We start from the raw sequence: 19857 nt of genomic DNA, 5'->3' as shown, positions 1-19857 counted from the left end.
TTAGTATATAAGTAAATTTTATATAAATTATATATATATATATATATATATATATATATATATTCTTTTTTAGGTGATGGATCTGATATCTGGTTAGAAGTGGGATCTATAACTCTAGGACCAGTAATTTTAGAAGCTGCAATTTCACTTCCAACTCCTGAACATAATTTGCATTTAGTACAAAATAAATATTTAAAATTACACGATGAAACTACAAAACGTTTATGGTTTTTATGGCCTCGAGAAAGTGGTGTGAAAGCAACAAAATGTGGTTGTATAGGTGGTTGTGCATTTTTTGGAAATAATCGAAATGGGCCAAGATTTTTCAAACCAAGTTATTATGATTTTCAAGATGGCATAAATATTGCTGCATATAGGTATAAATGATACATAAATCATATTTATCAATGAATTATTTTAAATATTATTTTAGAATTAATGAATCTGGTAAAGAAAAAGGATTTGGTCAATCTATATTGCACAATGGTCAATTGGTATTTCATACATCACCTTATAATTTACAAGATGTATCTTTACAAGATTATCCTGTTACTGGAGTAAAAATAACTGCCACTCAGGATGGATCACAAACTTCAAAAAAAGTTGAACGACCAAGGTCTGTGACAGATCATAATAAAGAATCCTGTATTGAAGAAACTAGTAGTACAAAATTAATTACTGCATCAGCAAGTCCATTCGCATGCAGTGGGGAACGGAAACTACTAGACAGAAGATTTTCTTATACATCGATGCGGTAATCTTTGGAATAGTTTTGAAGCAGCTTATTAATAATTTGATTAATTTTTTTAAATATTGCATGATTGCATAATTATATTAAATTTTGAATTTATAATATGATCATTAATATTTAAAATTAAATTATGAAAATTCTTTTTTTTATGAAAATTATATATATGTAAAAAAAAATATAAATTGTATATCATTTATGCTGCTATATCTCTCAATGTAATTTTTTAATATATTTTATGTTTCAGTAGATTCTGTCTCCATAAAATTTTCTGCTTTTTTTAAGCTTATTTTTTTAACATAGAAAATAAAATCTTATTTTTAAACATTTATTTTTTATATCATGTTTGTTTAATAACATAATACTAATTAAAGTCATTATTTCATAGAATATTAATTAATTTTTACTTTGTTATATTAGAAAATTATATTTTTTAATTTTTTATTGCAGCGGAAACAGTATAAAAGATGTTCCATATTCTCGATTAGTTGATGCAAGTCCTGTTGTACAGTTACCACAAAAGTTAGATTCAGATTCAAAATTACATACAGAACGCAGTAAATCTATCTTAAGTGTTCCTGAAATAGAAACTGCTCCAAAGAGTAGTGTATCTGATTCTAAATTAGCAGTTGATTATTTCAATGCATCAGATGTAGAACCATTTGAATCAAATAGTCCACAATCATTACCAGTAGTATCTACAGAAATAAACTTTTCTGAAACAATGCAAACAAGTATAAAAAATGTTGATGGTGTCAATATTTCTGATTCTCATCATTCATTATATGTTAAATCAGAATCTGAAGAAAAATTAAAACAAGAAGTAAGATTAATAAAATAATATAATTAAATCTTTTTTTTATTTATAGTAAATTATTTATAATTCTTTTATGTATAATTCATTCATTTACAGGTTCAACGAACAATATCTATGTCTTCAGAAAATCATTCAGAAGCTTTTTACTCTGCTGATGAAGATACAAGTCATGGATTAAGTGGAAGTCGTACATCTAGTTTACGTCAATCTATTGTTGGATCTGGTTCAGTATTAAATCGTAATGATAGCATAAAAAAGAAGTTTTCGTCAGATTTATCTATTGTAGAAAGTTCAACAAACGTAAATATTTCGATATTTGAGAAAGCACATACTTTAGAAAGAGCAAAACCACAGACAATGAGTACGAAACGAAGTCCTAGAATAAATCGAAATACAAGTTTTCAAAATGATACTGATTCAAATGGTGGAAATGGTGGATTACGTGATTCATCTGATAGTCATTCTGTTTCTTCTACCAGTTTCATATCTGCTGTATCTTCACAAGAAGATGTTACTCTTGTAAATTTGCATATGCAAGTAAATAAACCAATTGTTGATTCTCCACTTCTAATGTCAAGCTATGTTAGCCATTTATCTCAGGTAATTTTATACACGTAATTTTAAAATATTATTATAGAATAATAAATATTCTATGGGATATGTATATATAATCAATTTTAGATACGTTGTTCAAATTGGAGTCAATCATCAATACCAGCAGGAAGTGCTGCATTTACTACATCACTTTTTCAGCGTACTGAAGATAATAGATTAGTTTATGTTGGTGGAAGATATGTACCGAAATTTGAAACTGTTACTGAAGGATTTACTTCATTAAAAATGATTACAAGATCAGATGGTTCACCTGTAGCAAATTCATCTAATAAAACTCCTACACATCCATATCTTTGGGATAGTACAACTATTAATCACATGGAAGGTAGAATACATAAATAATATTTTTATGTTGTTATTACTGATAATATTTATATTGTTATTATGCATGAACTACATTTTATAATTATCATAAGTACATTTGTAAAAAAAATTGTATCATAGATTAAAGATTATATTTTATGTTAAGGAGAAGAAGATCATACAGCTCATAATAAAGAAGAGCTATTAATTGCGCAACATGAAAATGGATCGCGTACAACAGTTATCGTAAAGTTTAAGGGAGATGTAGATATCATGTTAAGTCCTATGGTATTAGAATCTTTGCAACGTTTTATCGATGCTATCATACCGACATTATCTATTTTGCATCCATTAACAATTTTAAATCATCTTCATCATGAATGCATTGGAAAAGTTGAAGATGCTAATATTTTGAAACAAGATCAAAGTTTATCTTATTGGAGTCAAATACAAACAAATTCAAAACGGTCTACTGCTGAAAGAAATATTAAAAATGGGCAAGGTGACGATAAACGTTAGTTTTATTACATTCGAATCTTTTCACATAAATGTATATTCGTTAATGTTATTTTTAATAATAGGTAAAATTGCATTACAAACAAACATGTATGAAGAAAGCATTATGACGCAAATACAGGGTAGTATTATTTTACCAAAGGTAAAAATGTACTTAATAAGTTGCAATATATACTTTTTTAAATTTCATATAAAATAATTAAAAATATATTAATAAACATATTAATATTAATTTTAGATGAATATAACTTTGTTACAAGCTTCGGTAGTTGAAGAAATTATATCCTTTTCTGCTCTTGAAAATATTCGTGATTTAACATGTGTTTCACTATTTGCTATCTGTTTTGATGATGTAACAGGAAGATTTTATGTTGGAAAACAAGCTCGAGAAGTAGTTCAAACATTTCACAAGCCAGCTGTATTACCAAATCAAAAAAAAGTTAATAAAATCAGCAAGGCATTTTTACCTGGACATCAAACTGCTGCTGTGGTTGCAGATATAGGAAGTGGAGAAACAGTATATATAGAAACATCTGAAAAACAGCAAGAAGAAATTGTAGTTACATTAAATATAGGTAAATTATATATTATATAATTATATATTTATATATAATTATAAATTATATATTAATATAATTATAAATTATTACATAAAATTAATTCAAATAATTTATATAATAGGCAAAGCCCATTCACAATTACGTAGACTTAGGAATGAATCTTCAATATTAAAAGATGCTGTTATAACAGCAATTCCTGCTCATTATTCAAGAGTATTATTTACGTGTACTAGAATAACTTCTCCACTAAAATGTGTTGATTATTATTTACATCAATTTACGGATGATAAAGAAAAAAATGTATGTTTTTGTTTTTTCTAATTTATGCTATTTCTAATATTATGCTTTATTTAAAGCTTACTAGAAATATATATATTATAGAAACAATCTGGATCGCCACAAGCAACAGAAGAATTTACTCTCGGTAGTGGAGAAGACAGATTGGGTTTTATAATGTTTGAATGTGGTTTAGAAGGTATTAAATTGAAAATAGTAAAAAGATCTCAATTCGAAAAAGGAGAAAACGGAAATGATAATAAAAAAGTTGATGCCGAAATATTTTATACTGATAGTGTAAAGAGTCAAGAGGAACTAGACACTGCAGCTGGTATATATATAATTTATTAAATAGTTATATATATCATTTATTTATATATTATGTATATATAATATACATAATATGTATATATAATATTTTCTTTATCATATTATAGCTTCTACTACAGCTACAGCTGAACCAGAAACAACTTCAACGAATTTGCATAATGGAGCGCAAATAAATACTAGTGCAACATGTGCGAGTCTTGTCTCAAAAACAGGAAACGGAAATACAGTTTCTTGTATAATAGAATTAAAAACAGTATGGTTTAACTTTGCAGCACCACCTCGTACTCCAATAACAAGAAAAATTGATTACACTCGATTAGATTGGAATTTATTAAGTACAGCATCACCTGCTATAAATGCTTGGATGAATCCTAGCAATAAATTTGCAATTCGTATTGTACATATGTTTAGAAGTATGTATCGAAGGTCAACTGCTATTGTTGCTTGTCTCATGGCAGAAGCATTAGATGTTCAAGCGACGCACATGCCTACTAAGGTAGATCTAGATATTTATATTTATAATAAAATTTGTTTTATTAAAAGATAATTTTTTTATAGAGTCGTTATGGAAGATTAACACCATTAGCAAAAACATTACAAGAAGATCCATCTTGTCAATTATGTACAATTTTACAAAATTATGTTTTATTAAACGAATTGAAAAGCATTGAAGCTAATTTAAAAGAATCAGATTTACCTTTATTATCAACACTTCGACAAGTAAATTATATTATAATTATATTTTAATTTTTCAAATTATGCATTTAAAAATGCATTTATTTATATATATTTATATAATTATATTACTAGGGAGTAATTGTATTGAGCAGACAATGGAAGAATGTTCTGTATACTCCACTATTATTAGAACATAATTATAAGACCAAACATGTCAAACCATTAAATGTTACATTTGCAGTTTCAGATCCAGATGAGGTATGAATATTATTTATTTTGTATATTTAAATTTTTTGTTAAAAATTAAATTAAAAATATTGGGAATGGAATTTTATATAACTTATATATATATATATATATATATATATATATATATCACTATTAATATTTTTCTCTAAATATTTATTAACATTATATTTGTTTTTTCTAATAAATATATTTTCCATTTGGAAATTTATTTTTTTTTTTTTTGTACAATGATTTAAAAATATTATAATCATATTATATACCATGTATTGATAACACCATTTATACAAAAAAGAAATTATTTAATTCAGAAGATCATAATATATTTTAGGGGGAATGTAATTTGGTAGACAATTTTTTTTTCAGCAAATAAGCAACGATGTACAGGAGGATGGTTACAATGTAAAATTCAGTAAGAATTTAAAAAATATATTCACAGAGGTAGTTCTAACACAGTATTTTTGCAAACTTTTTTCATATAAAAATTGATTTTCATCTTAATAAGCTTTGTCAAATAATTATTAACTCTATTTTAATATAATATAATATGCTAGTATTCTATTGCATATATGTGTACATTAACAGAACTCACACATATTGGCATTAGTGTTTTAATTAATTTATTATTATGCTTGAATAAAATAATATTTTGTAATAAAATATTATTTATCTTATTTGTGAAAATTAGTAATATGTGGTATATAAATTGTAGTGGTGGAGGTTTATTCAGGGCTTTTGCAATATTTAACTAAAAATATATAAAATTAATGTTAAAAACTTGAAGACTTCCTGTGAAATTGAAAACTTCTGAAACCAAAGTCTTCTGAAAACTATTCTCACACTTTTTAATTATTAACTATTTTATTATTTTTAAAAATTTATTAAAAATTAAAAATTTTCATTCAAACTTTTGATATTTATTTTGTGAATTATTGGTTATTGATTACATTAAATAAATTATTACTTTTCTTTCATTATTAAAGATATTAAATAAATAGTTTGGATTTGACTTATTCATGTACAGGAAAATTTGCTGACTGATGGTGAGGGTAGCACAGGAGAAGTTGATGATCAGGAAGTCACAGATGAATGTGCTATGTTAATTCACACAGATCATATGCACAAACATACACATGTCAAGAGTGGACAAGATAAGAGTACAGGTACTATAAATTAGATTAAATTAAAATTCTAATTACACAATTTATAAAGACCTGATACAATATTTTTATATTGATATAACTCTTTCTTCCTTTATTTAGATTATTTGATATTTTCTAAAACTTATTTAATTTAATATATCCTTGTAGCTTTTAGCATCTGCTTTAAATTGTAATTTTTATAATTGCTTAATATTTCATTTTGCATTTTCATATAGACATTATGTGTCTTTAAATATATCTTTAAATAATAATATTAATAAGTAATAATATTAAAGATAAATAAGTTTAATAATAATAATTATAAAATATTTACTTATTAACATTAAATAAATTTTATACTTTTTACATATAAATTATATACAAAATTTTTTTTTTTATATTACTTTTTGTTTCATATTTATTTTTTAATTATTTTTAATATTAAAATCTTAAATCTTTATATATGAAATAAATCTATCTTTTAATTATATTATTTATTTATCTAATATTATATTATCTAATATATAAAAAAATCACAAAAATTCTTTTTTCTAAAAATTAATTTTGTGTATAAATTTTTTATTTTTTGAATATAATAGTTTTTAAGATATTATTTATAAAAATTAACAAGTGTATTTTATAAATATTGTAGTATTATTAAAATTACATGCTTTTACAAACATTAATAGTATAATCATGATCTTTCTGAACAAAAATCATGGCTTAATGGAATGACCAGGTATTTGTGGTGATGGTTTGACGGTTCCTGTAAGTTCTCCTCGGGGAAAAGACACAACCCCCATAGCAACACCGGTTCCAGGCCCGGATTCATTAACTTCCCCCTCTCCACCAGTAGTTCATGTAAAGAAAGGAAAATCATTACAACCCACGCAAATGCCTGCTAGTACACGAGCAAGTATTGTTTTTCCATTGCTTGCAAGTGGTGGGTTATTCAATCAAACTCGGGAACCAAATAACATAAGTAAGTGTAAAATAATTGAATTCTCTATAGGCTATATACTAACAGTCTATACGTTAAAATTCATTTCTAAAATTTAATAAGAAGAAAAATAGATGAAAATTTAAAAGAAAAAAAAAAAAAATTAAAATAATTAAAAATTGAATTTTAGTGGATGGACTGTTTTGATTGCAATGAATACATAATATTATAAATTTTCTTTGTAGATTGCATTGCTTTGCTTTTTAATCTTAGCACTACATATGTCTTCAAGCATTAGTTTTTTTTCTCATACATATTGCTTCTTATTTCATCAGGTATCTGTTTTATGTTTATTTTTGTTTATTTTGTAAATACATATTTGCATGTACTCCTTTAACACACTATTTTAAGCTTTATTTTTTAATTTAATGTTATCTTTTAATAAAATAAAAATATATATATAAATAGAATTTTACATTAGGTTACGGCACATTGCGAGAAGAAAAAACACCGCAAATTCACATTTCCCATTCTCATCATCTTGGTTCTAATCCAAGTATCTATTCTGGAGGTGGACATGGTAGTCAACATAGTACTGGAAGTTTGGATCAAGTCACATCTCCTACAAGCTATCATTCTAATAAACCTTTAAATACTGGTGAAGATCTATATAGTTGGATGGCTAAACAACAAGAATTTATAAAAGAAAATGATAAAGGCAATTTAAAAGGAAATTGGGTAAATATTTATTCTGTATAGAAATTCAAGAAATGAATATTTGCAATAAAATATCTATTTTTATTATTCCTATTATCTTAGGTCTTTCGTGCAGAACAAAAATCTTTAAAGGTATTTGAAATTTGTAAAATGTGTTATTTTTGACAGATGCTATTTTATTATATTTGAATATGAACTTATTATTAATTACTTATATACTTATATTTATACTTACGTGTATAAAATATATATGTATATAAATGTATATTTTCAGGATTCTAAAATTAATACGATGACAACAGATGATACAGAGGATTCTGATGTTCATAGTGGTACTCTTCTTTATCCTATGAAAGATTCACTCAGACTTTTAGATGCACATTTAATTTTTGAACCACTTTTATCTTCTTTATCTGTTATGCCGCAACAAATGTTATCTGCTATTGGTTCAGGAAATGTAAATAATGTATCCTCCTTAGATTCATTAGGATCAAATTTATCCTTGGTAGGGAATATGGAAACTATGCGTATTGATATAGTTGTCAGTGAATTTGGAAAAGTAACTGATAAAAGAAAAGGTATATTAAAAATATATTTGTTTAAACATTTATTGAAATGGAAATATAACAAAATTTTAAATTTAGGTAATAAATATCAAACAAAAAAAGGAAATAATACAAAATTTTATTTGGATATACCACCAGAAACACCAGCATTTTTATGTGAAAAAATCGGTATTGATATTGATGTTAAGAAAATGGCTGATATGACTGTAGATGATATGATTCAAAAACAAACCGTTTTGTACATATCTCGGGGCCAATTGAAGAAACATACAAGTACAGTTGTGAATTTTAGTTTAAATATACGATATATTAGTCAACAAGTAAACATGCCTCTTCTCAGATTATTGCATCAAATTAGTAATATGTATCAAAATGTCAAAGAAACACAAATGGAATTAAAAGAACAACAACCGGAATGTAAACGAAACAATACTTTAATTGTTAATGATACAGCAGTAAAAAATGGATCATCTTCAAGTAAATATTTTATTTTTTAATTTTATTATTTAAATATTTAAACATGAATTTAATATATTTTTACTTTTTAAATAGCATCTGATTTACAAGAACAACTTTTGTTAGAAAGGAAAAAAATAGATGTTCCATTACTTCGTAATAGTTTTGAACCTAATCTTTCAAAAGTTATATCACCTGGTGCGAGTATTCGATCTCGACCTCAAAGTTTTGCTCAAAAGTTACGTAGTACAGGAAAAAGTGTAAAAGGATATATTAATTTGAATGAAGGTGTAATAACTCCTAATTTTGGAGCAAGTCCAAGTGGATCTGGCTTAGATAAATTTTGTGTACTTCCTGATAAATGTAAAGATACAACGCATTTAACACCACGGTGTTGGAAAACAATTTATTATTTATTAGATTTATATGCTACTCGACCAGAAACTAAAACAATTACACATCGTTTTTCGATACCAGCGGATGCTTCAGAACATTATAAAAGTGGTCGAAAATATGAATTATTAAATGAAACAAAAGATGCAGATATCGAAAAAGGATTGAATGCTGAAAATAGTTCAACACCTGTGCCACTTCCACGAGAACTAAGTCAATATTAATTTATTTTTTAGCATATATTCTTTAAAATTGAATTTTATCATTTATTTTATATAATTCATTATATATAAAAATACATTGCAGATATTGTTACGGGAGAAAGAACAAGATTAGTTATTTTTGGTGTTGCTCGAATACATAGGACCAGATTGTTAGCTACTCTTAGTGGATTGAAGCTTGAAGCAGAAATAACGAGTCTTCATGCAAGTTTTACATGTCGTAAAAAATCAAGACCTGCAAGTTTAGAATGCAGTTTAACTGGTCAAATTGGCAGAACAATGATTGTTTTATTAGAAGGTGTTGCACCTAATCAACAAACAGTTGTCAAAGTAACTGTAGGCAAATCACAGGCTTTATATTCGAGTATTAGTAGACGACAAAAAGATAAAAATAGTGGATTATTGACTGTCGGTGCTGTCAATATAGATATTCCTCAACATCCAGTAGCTTTACATGGTATGATGACCAGAGGTAGTAAACAATTGTCATCGACTTTGCAAGTAAATATATAATTTTTTTTTCTTTAATAATTATTTATGATAAATATATTTAAATTATTATATTATATTATATATAAATTTCTTAGTTATAGATATATTCAAGTTATAATATCAAATAATAATATTTTTTCAGGAACTTAGGGTGACAAGAACATCTTCAAGAATGTCCAGAGGTCAACAACAAGATGAAGTAGATACAGGAGTACCTAGTAGTCCACATCATTATGCACCTGCGCCATCAGATGACTTAGAGAAACCACAAGTAGTATCTAGTTTATTAGAACCAATTGTAATGCAGTTTCATATAATACTTCAAAGTTTGAGTATAACAGCAGCTCTGTTACCATCTTTACAAGCACAATACAAAATGGATCGAGTAACTAGTTCTGGTATAACTGGTAGTAAAGCTAAATTTACAATAGATCTACCTCATCATACTTTGAGTTTCACAACAAAACTTCAAGTGACAGAAGCAAATTTACCCTCTGAAGCTAGTATTGAACTTCCTAAAGTACATGTATCTGCGGAATATATTCAAGATGGTAACAGTAATATAAATGATAGTAAATTAGCTGGTTAGTAACCAAATGATTTTTTATGAATTATACTTTAATTTCTTAATTACTTTTTATACCTTAATTATAAAATTATTATATTTTATAATATGAATATATTGAATTAAGTTTTTTATAATTTAAAGATGGTGTTGTATTAAGACAAGGTAGTTATCTCAGTGCAACGGCGGATATCGGTATTTTTGAACATTCATTGACTACAGATCTTCTTAATCATTTGGTATTCGTACAAAAAGTATTCATGAAAGAAGTAAATGAAGTTGTACAAAAAGTTTATGGTGGAGAAAAACCAGTTCCTTTATGGTTAGAAGATGAAGAACCAAATAATACAACTGTAAAAAGAATATTATTTACATTGATTATTCGCATTAAGGCATGTTTAATATCATTATATATTATTTATATCATTATATATCATTATATAATATTAATATTATTAATAATTTAAACTTTATAATATTTTATAATATTTTTTATATTATATATATAGAGAATACAATTGACAGCAACAACTCCGACGAATTCGGCAGTTCGATTAGAAACTGGAGCAGTTGAATTGCAATTATCTAATAGAGTACAAAATGTTTCTGGTGCCACTCAACCAAATCCATACATGAAGCTGTTTGGAAAAGCACAAGTTGATATTAATTTAAGTCTTGGACAATTATTAAAGAATCTTTTATTTGAAGAAGCAGAACCAGAATTTCAACAATTTGCCTTTTTTAATACTAGAGTAGGATTACGAAACGCTTTCCAAGAAGAGATGGCAGAAGGTGAAGATAAAGAAGTAGTATTAATTACATTAAAACGTCCATTAATATATGTTCAACCAATGGCTATTGATAAAGCTATACTTGTTTGGTTAAATTATAAAAACGCATATGAATATTGGAATGAGAAAAGAGCTAATTTAAATAAAGAGGTTTTAACTGCCACACAACAAGTATTTGAAAAAGTGCCATTTGGTCAAATAACAAGTCAATTAAGTGCTCCTCATTTAGGAACATTATTTTTGCAATTGACTGTGGATGATATGGGTATTTGTTTACCATTGAATCCTCTGCCACCTACTTGGAGTATGAATAGAGGACTATATGATGGTGAATCAAGAGGTGCTGTAGTAGTAACATTAGAAAATACAAGCATATCAGCTTGCAGCAGTGGTAGCTTAGTTAGTAAAGCAAGGTATAATCTTTTTAGTTATTTAATTTTTAATGAATTACAAATTGATTGATAATATTTTAATATTTTACAGATTTATGGGTTTATGCTTAAGATTTGCTGATGATTTTGAAACTTCTTTAGATGATTGGAAACCAGATGTAACTGATAGTAGTATAATGAATTTATGTATGGTTTCTGAAGGCACTTATGAAGTATGTAGCAGAACAATTGCACAAAAACAGGATAAGTCTGGTAATAAAAATATTCTTCAATTTTAATAATTTTCTGTAATGAATGAATAATTATTTTTCAATTATTTTTAGATAATGCCAAGTGGATTTTAAATGTACAATGGCAAATGGAAGGTGTTGATATTCATTTAGATGTTAATGTAGGACAACAATTATCAGCACTTGGACATACATTAACAATGCTGACTGGTTCTGAAGAAGATGATATTCATGTACCTGCTGATTATGATAGTGATGATGCAGATCAACCAGATAATAGTACTAGCCAGGTTAAGAAAAAAGTATGGTTTAATTATATTTATTTTATCCTAGTACTTTTTTTGGTCCTTATTTGGGTAATGTATTAGAAATTAGATATAAGTTATTAAGAATATTTTCACAAAATAAACTTTTTTATTTTTTTACATTCATAAAATTTTGTTGCTTAAATTGTTTAATAATATGTATATTATTCATTAATTGAATTTTAAATGTTTGTAGGAGAGTATATTAATGAAGAAATCTAAAAATTGGACAGATAGTTTACCAGCGTTTGTTTTTGATCCTACACTCGATGCGAAAAAAAGATCGAAACTAATTGAAAAAGAAATGAATGAACAGGCAAAAATTATAAATGATTTAAGATCATTGGGTGCTTCTCATGGAACTATAGAGCAAGAAATGAAGCGTTTACATGAATTAGAAGCTATGGTTTTTAAAGATTTTAGAAGGTATAAATTTATGAAATAAATTTTACATTATTCTGATGAAAAAAATATTATTAAATATTTTTCTTTATACGAATTATAGAGATATGATTCAAAAATTAAGAAGACAGTCAGTTAAAGCTTCAGGAATAAAAGGAAAATTAGGACTAGGTGGAAAACCAACTACGTATCGATCACGCTCATTTATCGTACCATCACCAACACTTGAAAATCAGTTAGAAAGTCCTGAAGATATGAATATAGAAGTCAATTCAGCAAATTCTGCTAGTTATGAAAGTAGTCCTAGAAGTGGTCCAAGCCGGTATTATATATTTTTACAAAATTTTTTTTTCAAAAATTTGTCCTTTTTCAAAAAATATTACTTAATAATCTTATTAATTTTTAAAGATCTGCTTCTCTTCGCGTAAGAGGACTTAGTGGACCGCGAGTTACTTTTAGCGATACACATACTATGGGCAGGTATGTTTATATTATATAATTCTATAATATTTTTTTATCATATTTAACTAATATTAACTAATATTATAGGCAATCATCACTTCCAAGTGCTGGTTCCGAGTTAAGCTTACCAGAGGGAGAGTTAGAATGGCCAGAAGCTATTGAAATAGATGGAGAACGAGTTGAATTAAAAAAAAAAAGCAGAGATATTAGTTATACCTCTAGTTATGATAGTATGGAAGGAAAGTATGTATGAGCATAAAATATAAATATATAAATATATTAAATTACACTTATTAAATTTTAATTTTCATAGTGCACCACTACTTGATTCATTTGGCAAAGAACAATCTTCATCAACTTCATCACCATATATAACACCTCAAAAAGCTCAAGAACCTAATATAGATTTTGAACTTGATGTAAAAGTTCTAATTAATAGTGGTAAATGTGTACTCCATACAAAAGATCCAGGAAAAGAAGATGAAATTAAAATGTAAATTGATTGTATATTAACTTTAAATACTATAAATATTTATTATATATATAATATAATATTATATGTAATATTATAAAAATTACTTATTTATAGTATGAGTAGAATGAAGAAAGAACGATCATGTTCAGGAGGTACATTTGAATTTCAACCAAGCAGTCCTAGTAGTAGTAGAAAACACTTAAGTAGTAAAGAAAAATCATCCACTGCAAGTACATCTCGACTACGATATTTACAACATACAAACGTTCCTTTAGTAGATTTAACAATTTTTCATATTCCTGGTTTAGATGTAAAGGTAAAAATATTTTTACAGATATAAATATTTTACATATTTTGCTATTATACATATTTTAATATTATATCAGTATATATATTTTAAATTATGTTTTGTTATAGGTACATTATGAATCTAAAACACTTCCAGAAGAATCTGTCTCTCCTCGTGTATCATCTGATAATAGCTTGCTTAATCCTTCATCAGTGACTGCATTTAAAAAGTCTAGTACTAAAAAGGCTAGTTTGTTTGCTTGGATGACACTTCAAAGTATACCAGAAGAAACAATAATAAGTCCACATATTCTTGAATTTTTGGAACAAACATTAGAACCAATACCAAGTAAAACCAATTTTCATAGTAATACGCAAACAAATGTAGTATTTCCATTGGATAATGCAGAAAGTACATCTTGGGCTGCTACTGCAGCAAGTAGCAGCAATTATGTTTATGCGAGTTTTCCTGTTGATGTGATAGTATATTTTCATATGCAACCTTCTACATTTAGGTACATTATAAATAATCTTATTAATTTTCTTATAGATATTAATTACTAAATTTCTTCATTATTTTAGATTTTCTTGTTTACCAGTTTCTCGCGTGGAATGTATTCTGCAATTGCCGTCCCTTGATATAATATTTTCGTCCAAGCGAGCAGAAGAAGAACTTATAGAGTTTCGAGAGTACAAATCTCCAAATACACAATCTACTGGAAAAGAAGCAGGTTCAGCGATTGGTGGATTATCTGTTACTGGATGTCTTGCTGATTTTTCCGTTTATATTTTTCATCCTTATGGTGGTGGAAAGAAAACTGGTTTAAAAGAAGCTCAATGGTCACCTTTATCGGATAGTGAAAGAAAAGATTCTTTAAGTATTAATGTCGCATTTGTAAAATTTCACATGTCTAGAAGTCGTAAATTAAATTTTCAAAGTGAGCAGTTAAAGAAAATATCAGATACTAGTCGTGCAGTTATACGATTTTCTAGTATGTACTATTTTTTAATTACTAAGATAATAGTTAATATATTAACTATAAAATTAATAAAATATTTTTATACAAATTTTTAGCAATTGTTGATATTGGATCGGCTTCATTTAAATACGATATGCGAAGATTAAGTGAAATTTTGGCTTTTCCAAAAGCATGGTATAGACGTAGTATAGTACGTCGATTATTTTTAGGAGATTTAAGTTCAGGTACTGCATATTCTGAAGGTGATGGCAGTCCTTCTCTGAATCAAGAAGAAGCTGTTATGGGTAGTTCTCTATTAAAACATTATGATCGGCATGCTGCTGATGGATTATCTAAAAGTGCTCCTGAACGAAGTCCAACATTGAATAGAGATAAATTAAGATTGAGTTTAGAAAATGATATACCGAAACACGCACGATTGAAAGGTATTTTAAATTGATTAAAATTTTTATTTTTTTTAATTATGACTTCAAATGACTTTTAATATTTTATATTTTAATAAATATAAATAATATAATTTTAACATTAGATATCGGTAGAGGATGGAGTTTTACTTCTGATAAACAAATGTCTTCAGAACTTAAATTAAGAGAATCTGCATGGGAAACATTAGTATTGTTTGCCATAAATTTCACTCGTTTAAATGTTCATATGAACATGGGCAATGTAATGGGTAATGTTACATGGATGACAAAGGATTTTAGGTCTGATGGAAGACTTTCCATAGGAAGTACTGGACATAAAAATTTGTATATAGGTATTGGATTAGGAGGTTCTAGCTTAGATGCAAAAGGTGGCATTGTTGGTGGTGTCATTGAATTGAGTGAAATTGATACATATAGTAAGTTCTGTAATATTAAAATTTATATTAATATTTAATTTAAAATATTTTTATATTATTAATTAATAAATTAAATATTTTTATATGTGCATATTTTTATAGTACATATTAGAGAAGAACCTGGTATAGAACCTGATCATACTGTTGGTTTAAAATTATTTGCATTAGAATTACGATTGGATTATATGGGAACGAGTGTATTAATGTCTAGAGTATCTTCATTGGATGTTACATTAAGAGATGAATGGAAAATTAATCGTAACAATAGTGGAGATGCTTTTATGCCAACAAGAAGGTTGTTTTACGCTTATTATTACAATGTTTTAAATCATAACTGATCATAACTAATTTTTTCATAAATAATTATTTGTATAAATATTCTAGACCTGCAGTAATTTTTATGCATGGAGACTTAGGATGGGATCAATTGCAAATTATGATTAGTAAATCAACAACAGCAGATCTATTAAAAATGTATTATAAATTAGATGAATTTTTTAGTCAACAATTTAAAAGTAGTAAACGAGTATTTAGTTCTTTACAACCTAAGCATCAAAGAGTAAATAACAGTAGCTTCAGAAAAAGAACGCAAAAAAAGAAAATTACCAATGAAGGTAAATTATATTTATATTTTAATAATAAATTACATTTTGATAAATTATATTTAATATTAAATTATATTTTAATAATAAAATTATAAGTAATTAAATTATGAATTTTATAAATGAAATATATATATTTTTAAAAATAAATTTTTATTTAATTTGTTTTTGCAGCTCCATGGCATACAAATCAAACTACAATGTCGGATGCTCGACATCATAGGCATTGGCAAGGAGTATTAGCTCAAGTAGCTGGGCTTCAGTTAGGTAGTTTAAGTTTTTCTTTACCATCAACGGGTACTGTACTCGGAGGAACAATGGAACTTCATGGTTGTAATATAAGTTTAGCATGTTTCCATGGAATTAATTTCAAAAGTAAAAATTGGGCATTATTTTCATTAAAAGAACCATGTATTAGTTTTACTACTGAAGCTCAAGAAATTCCAAGTGTTGAATGTAAGAAATATTTTTAAAAATAATTGAAATCTATATTTCTTTCAAAATTATTTAATAATAATAATATTTTTAGCTCCAAATACACGCGATGTTCACGTCGTGCAAACATTAACCATTAGTTTAGGTCAACAACAAGAACAACATGCAAGACATCATTCTATGGCTACAGTTTGTAGATTGAGTCGTAGTGTACTTTTCCCACCTCAATTTAAATCATTACAAGAATGGTTTCATTATGCATTTGCTAATAGTGAAATTGATGGTATGTATATATTTTATATATATTTATGATAATAAATATAAAGTTAAATTTCTTATATTAATTTTTATGTTAATATATAGCCGTAGATCGATTTCCGTGTGTTGAAAGAGAACGAACAGATAGTACGTCTGATAGTGGTAATGTAACTCGTGGAAGAAGTACATCAACTACTTCCGGAAAATTACAAGAACATTCTCATGCGAGAGAAGTTATATTTGCTCTGCCATCATTACAATTACATTTAAAAACCGAACATCTTCAAACTGCTAAAACTCCAGTTGTTATTGGTATGTAATTTTTATTATCATAATTTAAATAAATATATATATTTAAGAAATTTAAAAAATTATAACAAAAATATATGTCTTTAAATATATTTATAATTATATATATTATAATTATATGTGATGAAATATTTTATCTATCTTATTTATTTTTCATATATATTTATAAATATAAAAGCAATAGTTTTTTTTTAAAGTAAAAATGATTTTTCTTTGAATTATGTACGCAATTATTTTCTTTTTATATATTTTTAGGAGCACCTAAACATATTTTATATAGTAAGTATAATGTAAGAATGATTTATTTAAAATCTGGTAAAATTCAATTTGGAATTAATAAAATTATTTGATTTGTAGAATATTTCAGATTATTGAATGCTTTATAATTATAATATCTATTATATAAGATAATATTATATAAAGAATTATTTTGCATGGAATGATCAATAAATGCTAAATAATTGCTAAAAATTAGATTTTAGTTTTTGAAATTGCCATAACTCTGTATAATTAAATTTATATATTTAAAATGCATGTTTTGCATAAAATAAGATAATTAATGCAATACATAAATAGAATATTTATTTATTTAAAATATATATTTATTTCCTATAATAATAAATAACAATAATAGTTTTTATAAGTATAATAAATATAATAAAATATAATATTACCCAATGCAGAATAATTATAATTATATCAATATTTTAATTTTAAAGTGTTATTGTTCATGCATATTATTATATTATTTTATATAGTGTAATTCTACAAAAATATAGAAATTAAATATACAGTTAGAATTCATTGCAAAAATCATTTCAATACTTTAATAGTAACAGGTTTTTTGATTTTCGTATAATATTAGAAATGCAATTATATTGCTTTTTTATTATAACAATACTTAAGTAATTATTGAAAAATTGCTAAAAAAAAGTAGTTATATATCGTTGCAAATGTATTAATAAAATATTTTGAAATGCAATGCTAAAATTTTATATTATGTAAAATTTATTTTCTAAAAATCATTTTCTTAACAGGTGAAAAACCACTAGTTGAATGTAGTTTCATCACGGAATTCGAAGATCATATCTTTGTTACGGTAGATGCAGAGGCCTTTTTCTTTCTCCATGATTTAATTACTTCATATGTGAAAGAAAAAGAAAAAGTGGTAATTACATTTCGTATATTTTTAAATTGAATGTTGCGTGTGAAAAAGCATTTTTTATAATTTTATAAATATTTTATTATTTTTTATGTCATTTTTAGAATATGAGCGCACGAGCACATAGTCCAGATCCTCAAGAGAAAAAAAGCGGAAGCACTGCCAATACTTCCGTTACAACAACGATTATTTCTGAAGATGAGAAGAAACGTAAGCAATTTGATCCAGCAGAAATGTTCATAAAAGATTGGCGATCATATAGATGTAAAACATGGCATGTAGAACCAACTGTAAGGTAATGACGAAGTATTATAATTATTTTATTATTATGTTGTTATTTTATTATAACATTTATTCTTTATACGGAAGGTTACTTTCGTGGGCTGGTAAAAGCATTGAGCCCTATGGAATAGATTATATTTTGCAAAAGCTAGGATTTGCTCATGCTCGTACAACGATACCTAAATGGATTCAACGAGGTTTTATGGATCCTCTAGACAAATTATTAGCTATTCTTATGTTAAGAATGGTTTCTGCAGTTCGCGAAGAATCGTTAGAAGAACAGAAAGAACATAAACGAGAAAAATAATTATTACGATTTTGAAAGTTTGAAGTTCAGATTGAAAATATAGAAGCTGGAAAATGAAATCATACACACATAGATAATCGTCCAAAATAATAATGTCCATAATTTTTTTGTGCTACTAAGCTACTAAGCAAGAATACCAATAAAATCGTTGTTTCTTTACATTACTTAAACTAAACATTAAATAATACAAATTTCCTAACAAAGAAATAAACTATAATGATTAATTCAATCAGTTCAGTATAAGAAACGACGAACTTGATAATTACTCGCGAAATTGATATTTTGAGTATATGTATGTTTAAAAAAGCATTTGTAAGAAGTATGTTAATAAGATGTAACATGTAATCAAACAATTGTACATTAAAATATAAATAATGGTTTATCGTTACCGATATTTCGTTCGAACGTGTTAGATATTGCACAGAATGCCAATGGCATAGCAACGAGCGTAATACACACACACACACACACACACACACACACACACACACATTAATAGCGTTTAATAACGCTTTCTCATTATATTTTCATAAGATATCATAGAGAATTTTTATTTAAAAGAAAATTCATTTTAAAAATCGTTCACGATTATAATAAATACACATTTGAGTATGTTAAAATATTTAACGAGTTTTCAGCTTTAGAATTTTATAAATTACATTTACGTACAAATTATGTAGATATTAGCGTTTTAAAAGACTTATGCGCCTAGATAAAATATGAGACGGTTATACGTGTTAGAAATATTGAGAATT

The 19857-nt window shown here is 26.1% G+C and overlaps 1 protein-coding gene across 12 annotated transcripts in view; it reads left to right on the top strand.

Moving 5' to 3' along the window:
- Positions 1 to 19490, top strand: part of LOC102674920 (transmembrane protein KIAA1109) — a 24451-nt gene extending 4961 nt beyond the window's left edge. Inside the window, exons 7-52 of one of the 12 annotated variants that reach the window (XM_031511735.1) lie at positions 74 to 377; positions 434 to 754; positions 1199 to 1571; positions 1662 to 2165; positions 2247 to 2505; positions 2650 to 2997; positions 3065 to 3141; positions 3238 to 3574; positions 3681 to 3859; positions 3941 to 4166; positions 4273 to 4661; positions 4724 to 4885; positions 4976 to 5101; positions 5456 to 5530; positions 6114 to 6252; positions 6971 to 7213; positions 7653 to 7909; positions 7991 to 8020; positions 8163 to 8466; positions 8533 to 8931; positions 9007 to 9516; positions 9610 to 10025; positions 10159 to 10600; positions 10726 to 10973; positions 11091 to 11785; positions 11856 to 12016; positions 12088 to 12284; positions 12496 to 12725; positions 12805 to 13023; positions 13110 to 13181; positions 13251 to 13406; positions 13477 to 13656; positions 13753 to 13954; positions 14056 to 14441; positions 14509 to 14918; positions 15002 to 15331; positions 15436 to 15747; positions 15850 to 16042; positions 16132 to 16361; positions 16524 to 16805; positions 16879 to 17067; positions 17148 to 17354; positions 17607 to 17630; positions 18389 to 18519; positions 18618 to 18808; positions 18883 to 19490. In XM_031511735.1, coding sequence (XP_031367595.1) covers positions 74 to 377; positions 434 to 754; positions 1199 to 1571; positions 1662 to 2165; positions 2247 to 2505; positions 2650 to 2997; positions 3065 to 3141; positions 3238 to 3574; positions 3681 to 3859; positions 3941 to 4166; positions 4273 to 4661; positions 4724 to 4885; positions 4976 to 5101; positions 5456 to 5530; positions 6114 to 6252; positions 6971 to 7213; positions 7653 to 7909; positions 7991 to 8020; positions 8163 to 8466; positions 8533 to 8931; positions 9007 to 9516; positions 9610 to 10025; positions 10159 to 10600; positions 10726 to 10973; positions 11091 to 11785; positions 11856 to 12016; positions 12088 to 12284; positions 12496 to 12725; positions 12805 to 13023; positions 13110 to 13181; positions 13251 to 13406; positions 13477 to 13656; positions 13753 to 13954; positions 14056 to 14441; positions 14509 to 14918; positions 15002 to 15331; positions 15436 to 15747; positions 15850 to 16042; positions 16132 to 16361; positions 16524 to 16805; positions 16879 to 17067; positions 17148 to 17354; positions 17607 to 17630; positions 18389 to 18519; positions 18618 to 18808; positions 18883 to 19102 — 11885 coding nt within the window. In that variant the 3' untranslated portion in view covers positions 19103 to 19490. Of the gene's footprint in view, positions 1 to 73; positions 378 to 433; positions 755 to 1198; positions 1572 to 1661; positions 2166 to 2246; positions 2506 to 2649; positions 2998 to 3064; positions 3142 to 3237; positions 3575 to 3680; positions 3860 to 3940; positions 4167 to 4272; positions 4662 to 4723; positions 4886 to 4975; positions 5102 to 5455; positions 5531 to 6113; positions 6253 to 6970; positions 7214 to 7652; positions 7910 to 7990; positions 8021 to 8162; positions 8467 to 8532; positions 8932 to 9006; positions 9517 to 9609; positions 10026 to 10158; positions 10601 to 10725; positions 10974 to 11090; positions 11786 to 11855; positions 12017 to 12087; positions 12297 to 12495; positions 12726 to 12804; positions 13024 to 13109; positions 13182 to 13250; positions 13407 to 13476; positions 13657 to 13752; positions 13955 to 14055; positions 14442 to 14508; positions 14919 to 15001; positions 15332 to 15435; positions 15748 to 15849; positions 16043 to 16131; positions 16362 to 16523; positions 16806 to 16878; positions 17068 to 17147; positions 17355 to 17606; positions 17631 to 18388; positions 18520 to 18617; positions 18809 to 18882 lie in introns of all 12 variants that reach the window. The other 11 variants (XM_031511734.1, XM_031511738.1, XM_031511732.1 and 8 more) reach the window with 11 other exon arrangements.
- Positions 19491 to 19857: the final 367 nt, after the last annotated feature.

This window comes from Apis dorsata, unplaced genomic scaffold (assembly GCF_000469605.1).
Source record: "Apis dorsata unplaced genomic scaffold, Apis dorsata 1.3 scaffold_345, whole genome shotgun sequence".
Lineage (NCBI taxonomy): Eukaryota > Metazoa > Arthropoda > Insecta > Hymenoptera > Apidae > Apis > Apis dorsata.
The sequence above is the reverse complement of the archived record's forward strand: the minus strand, read 5'-3'. Positions and strand labels throughout refer to the sequence as shown.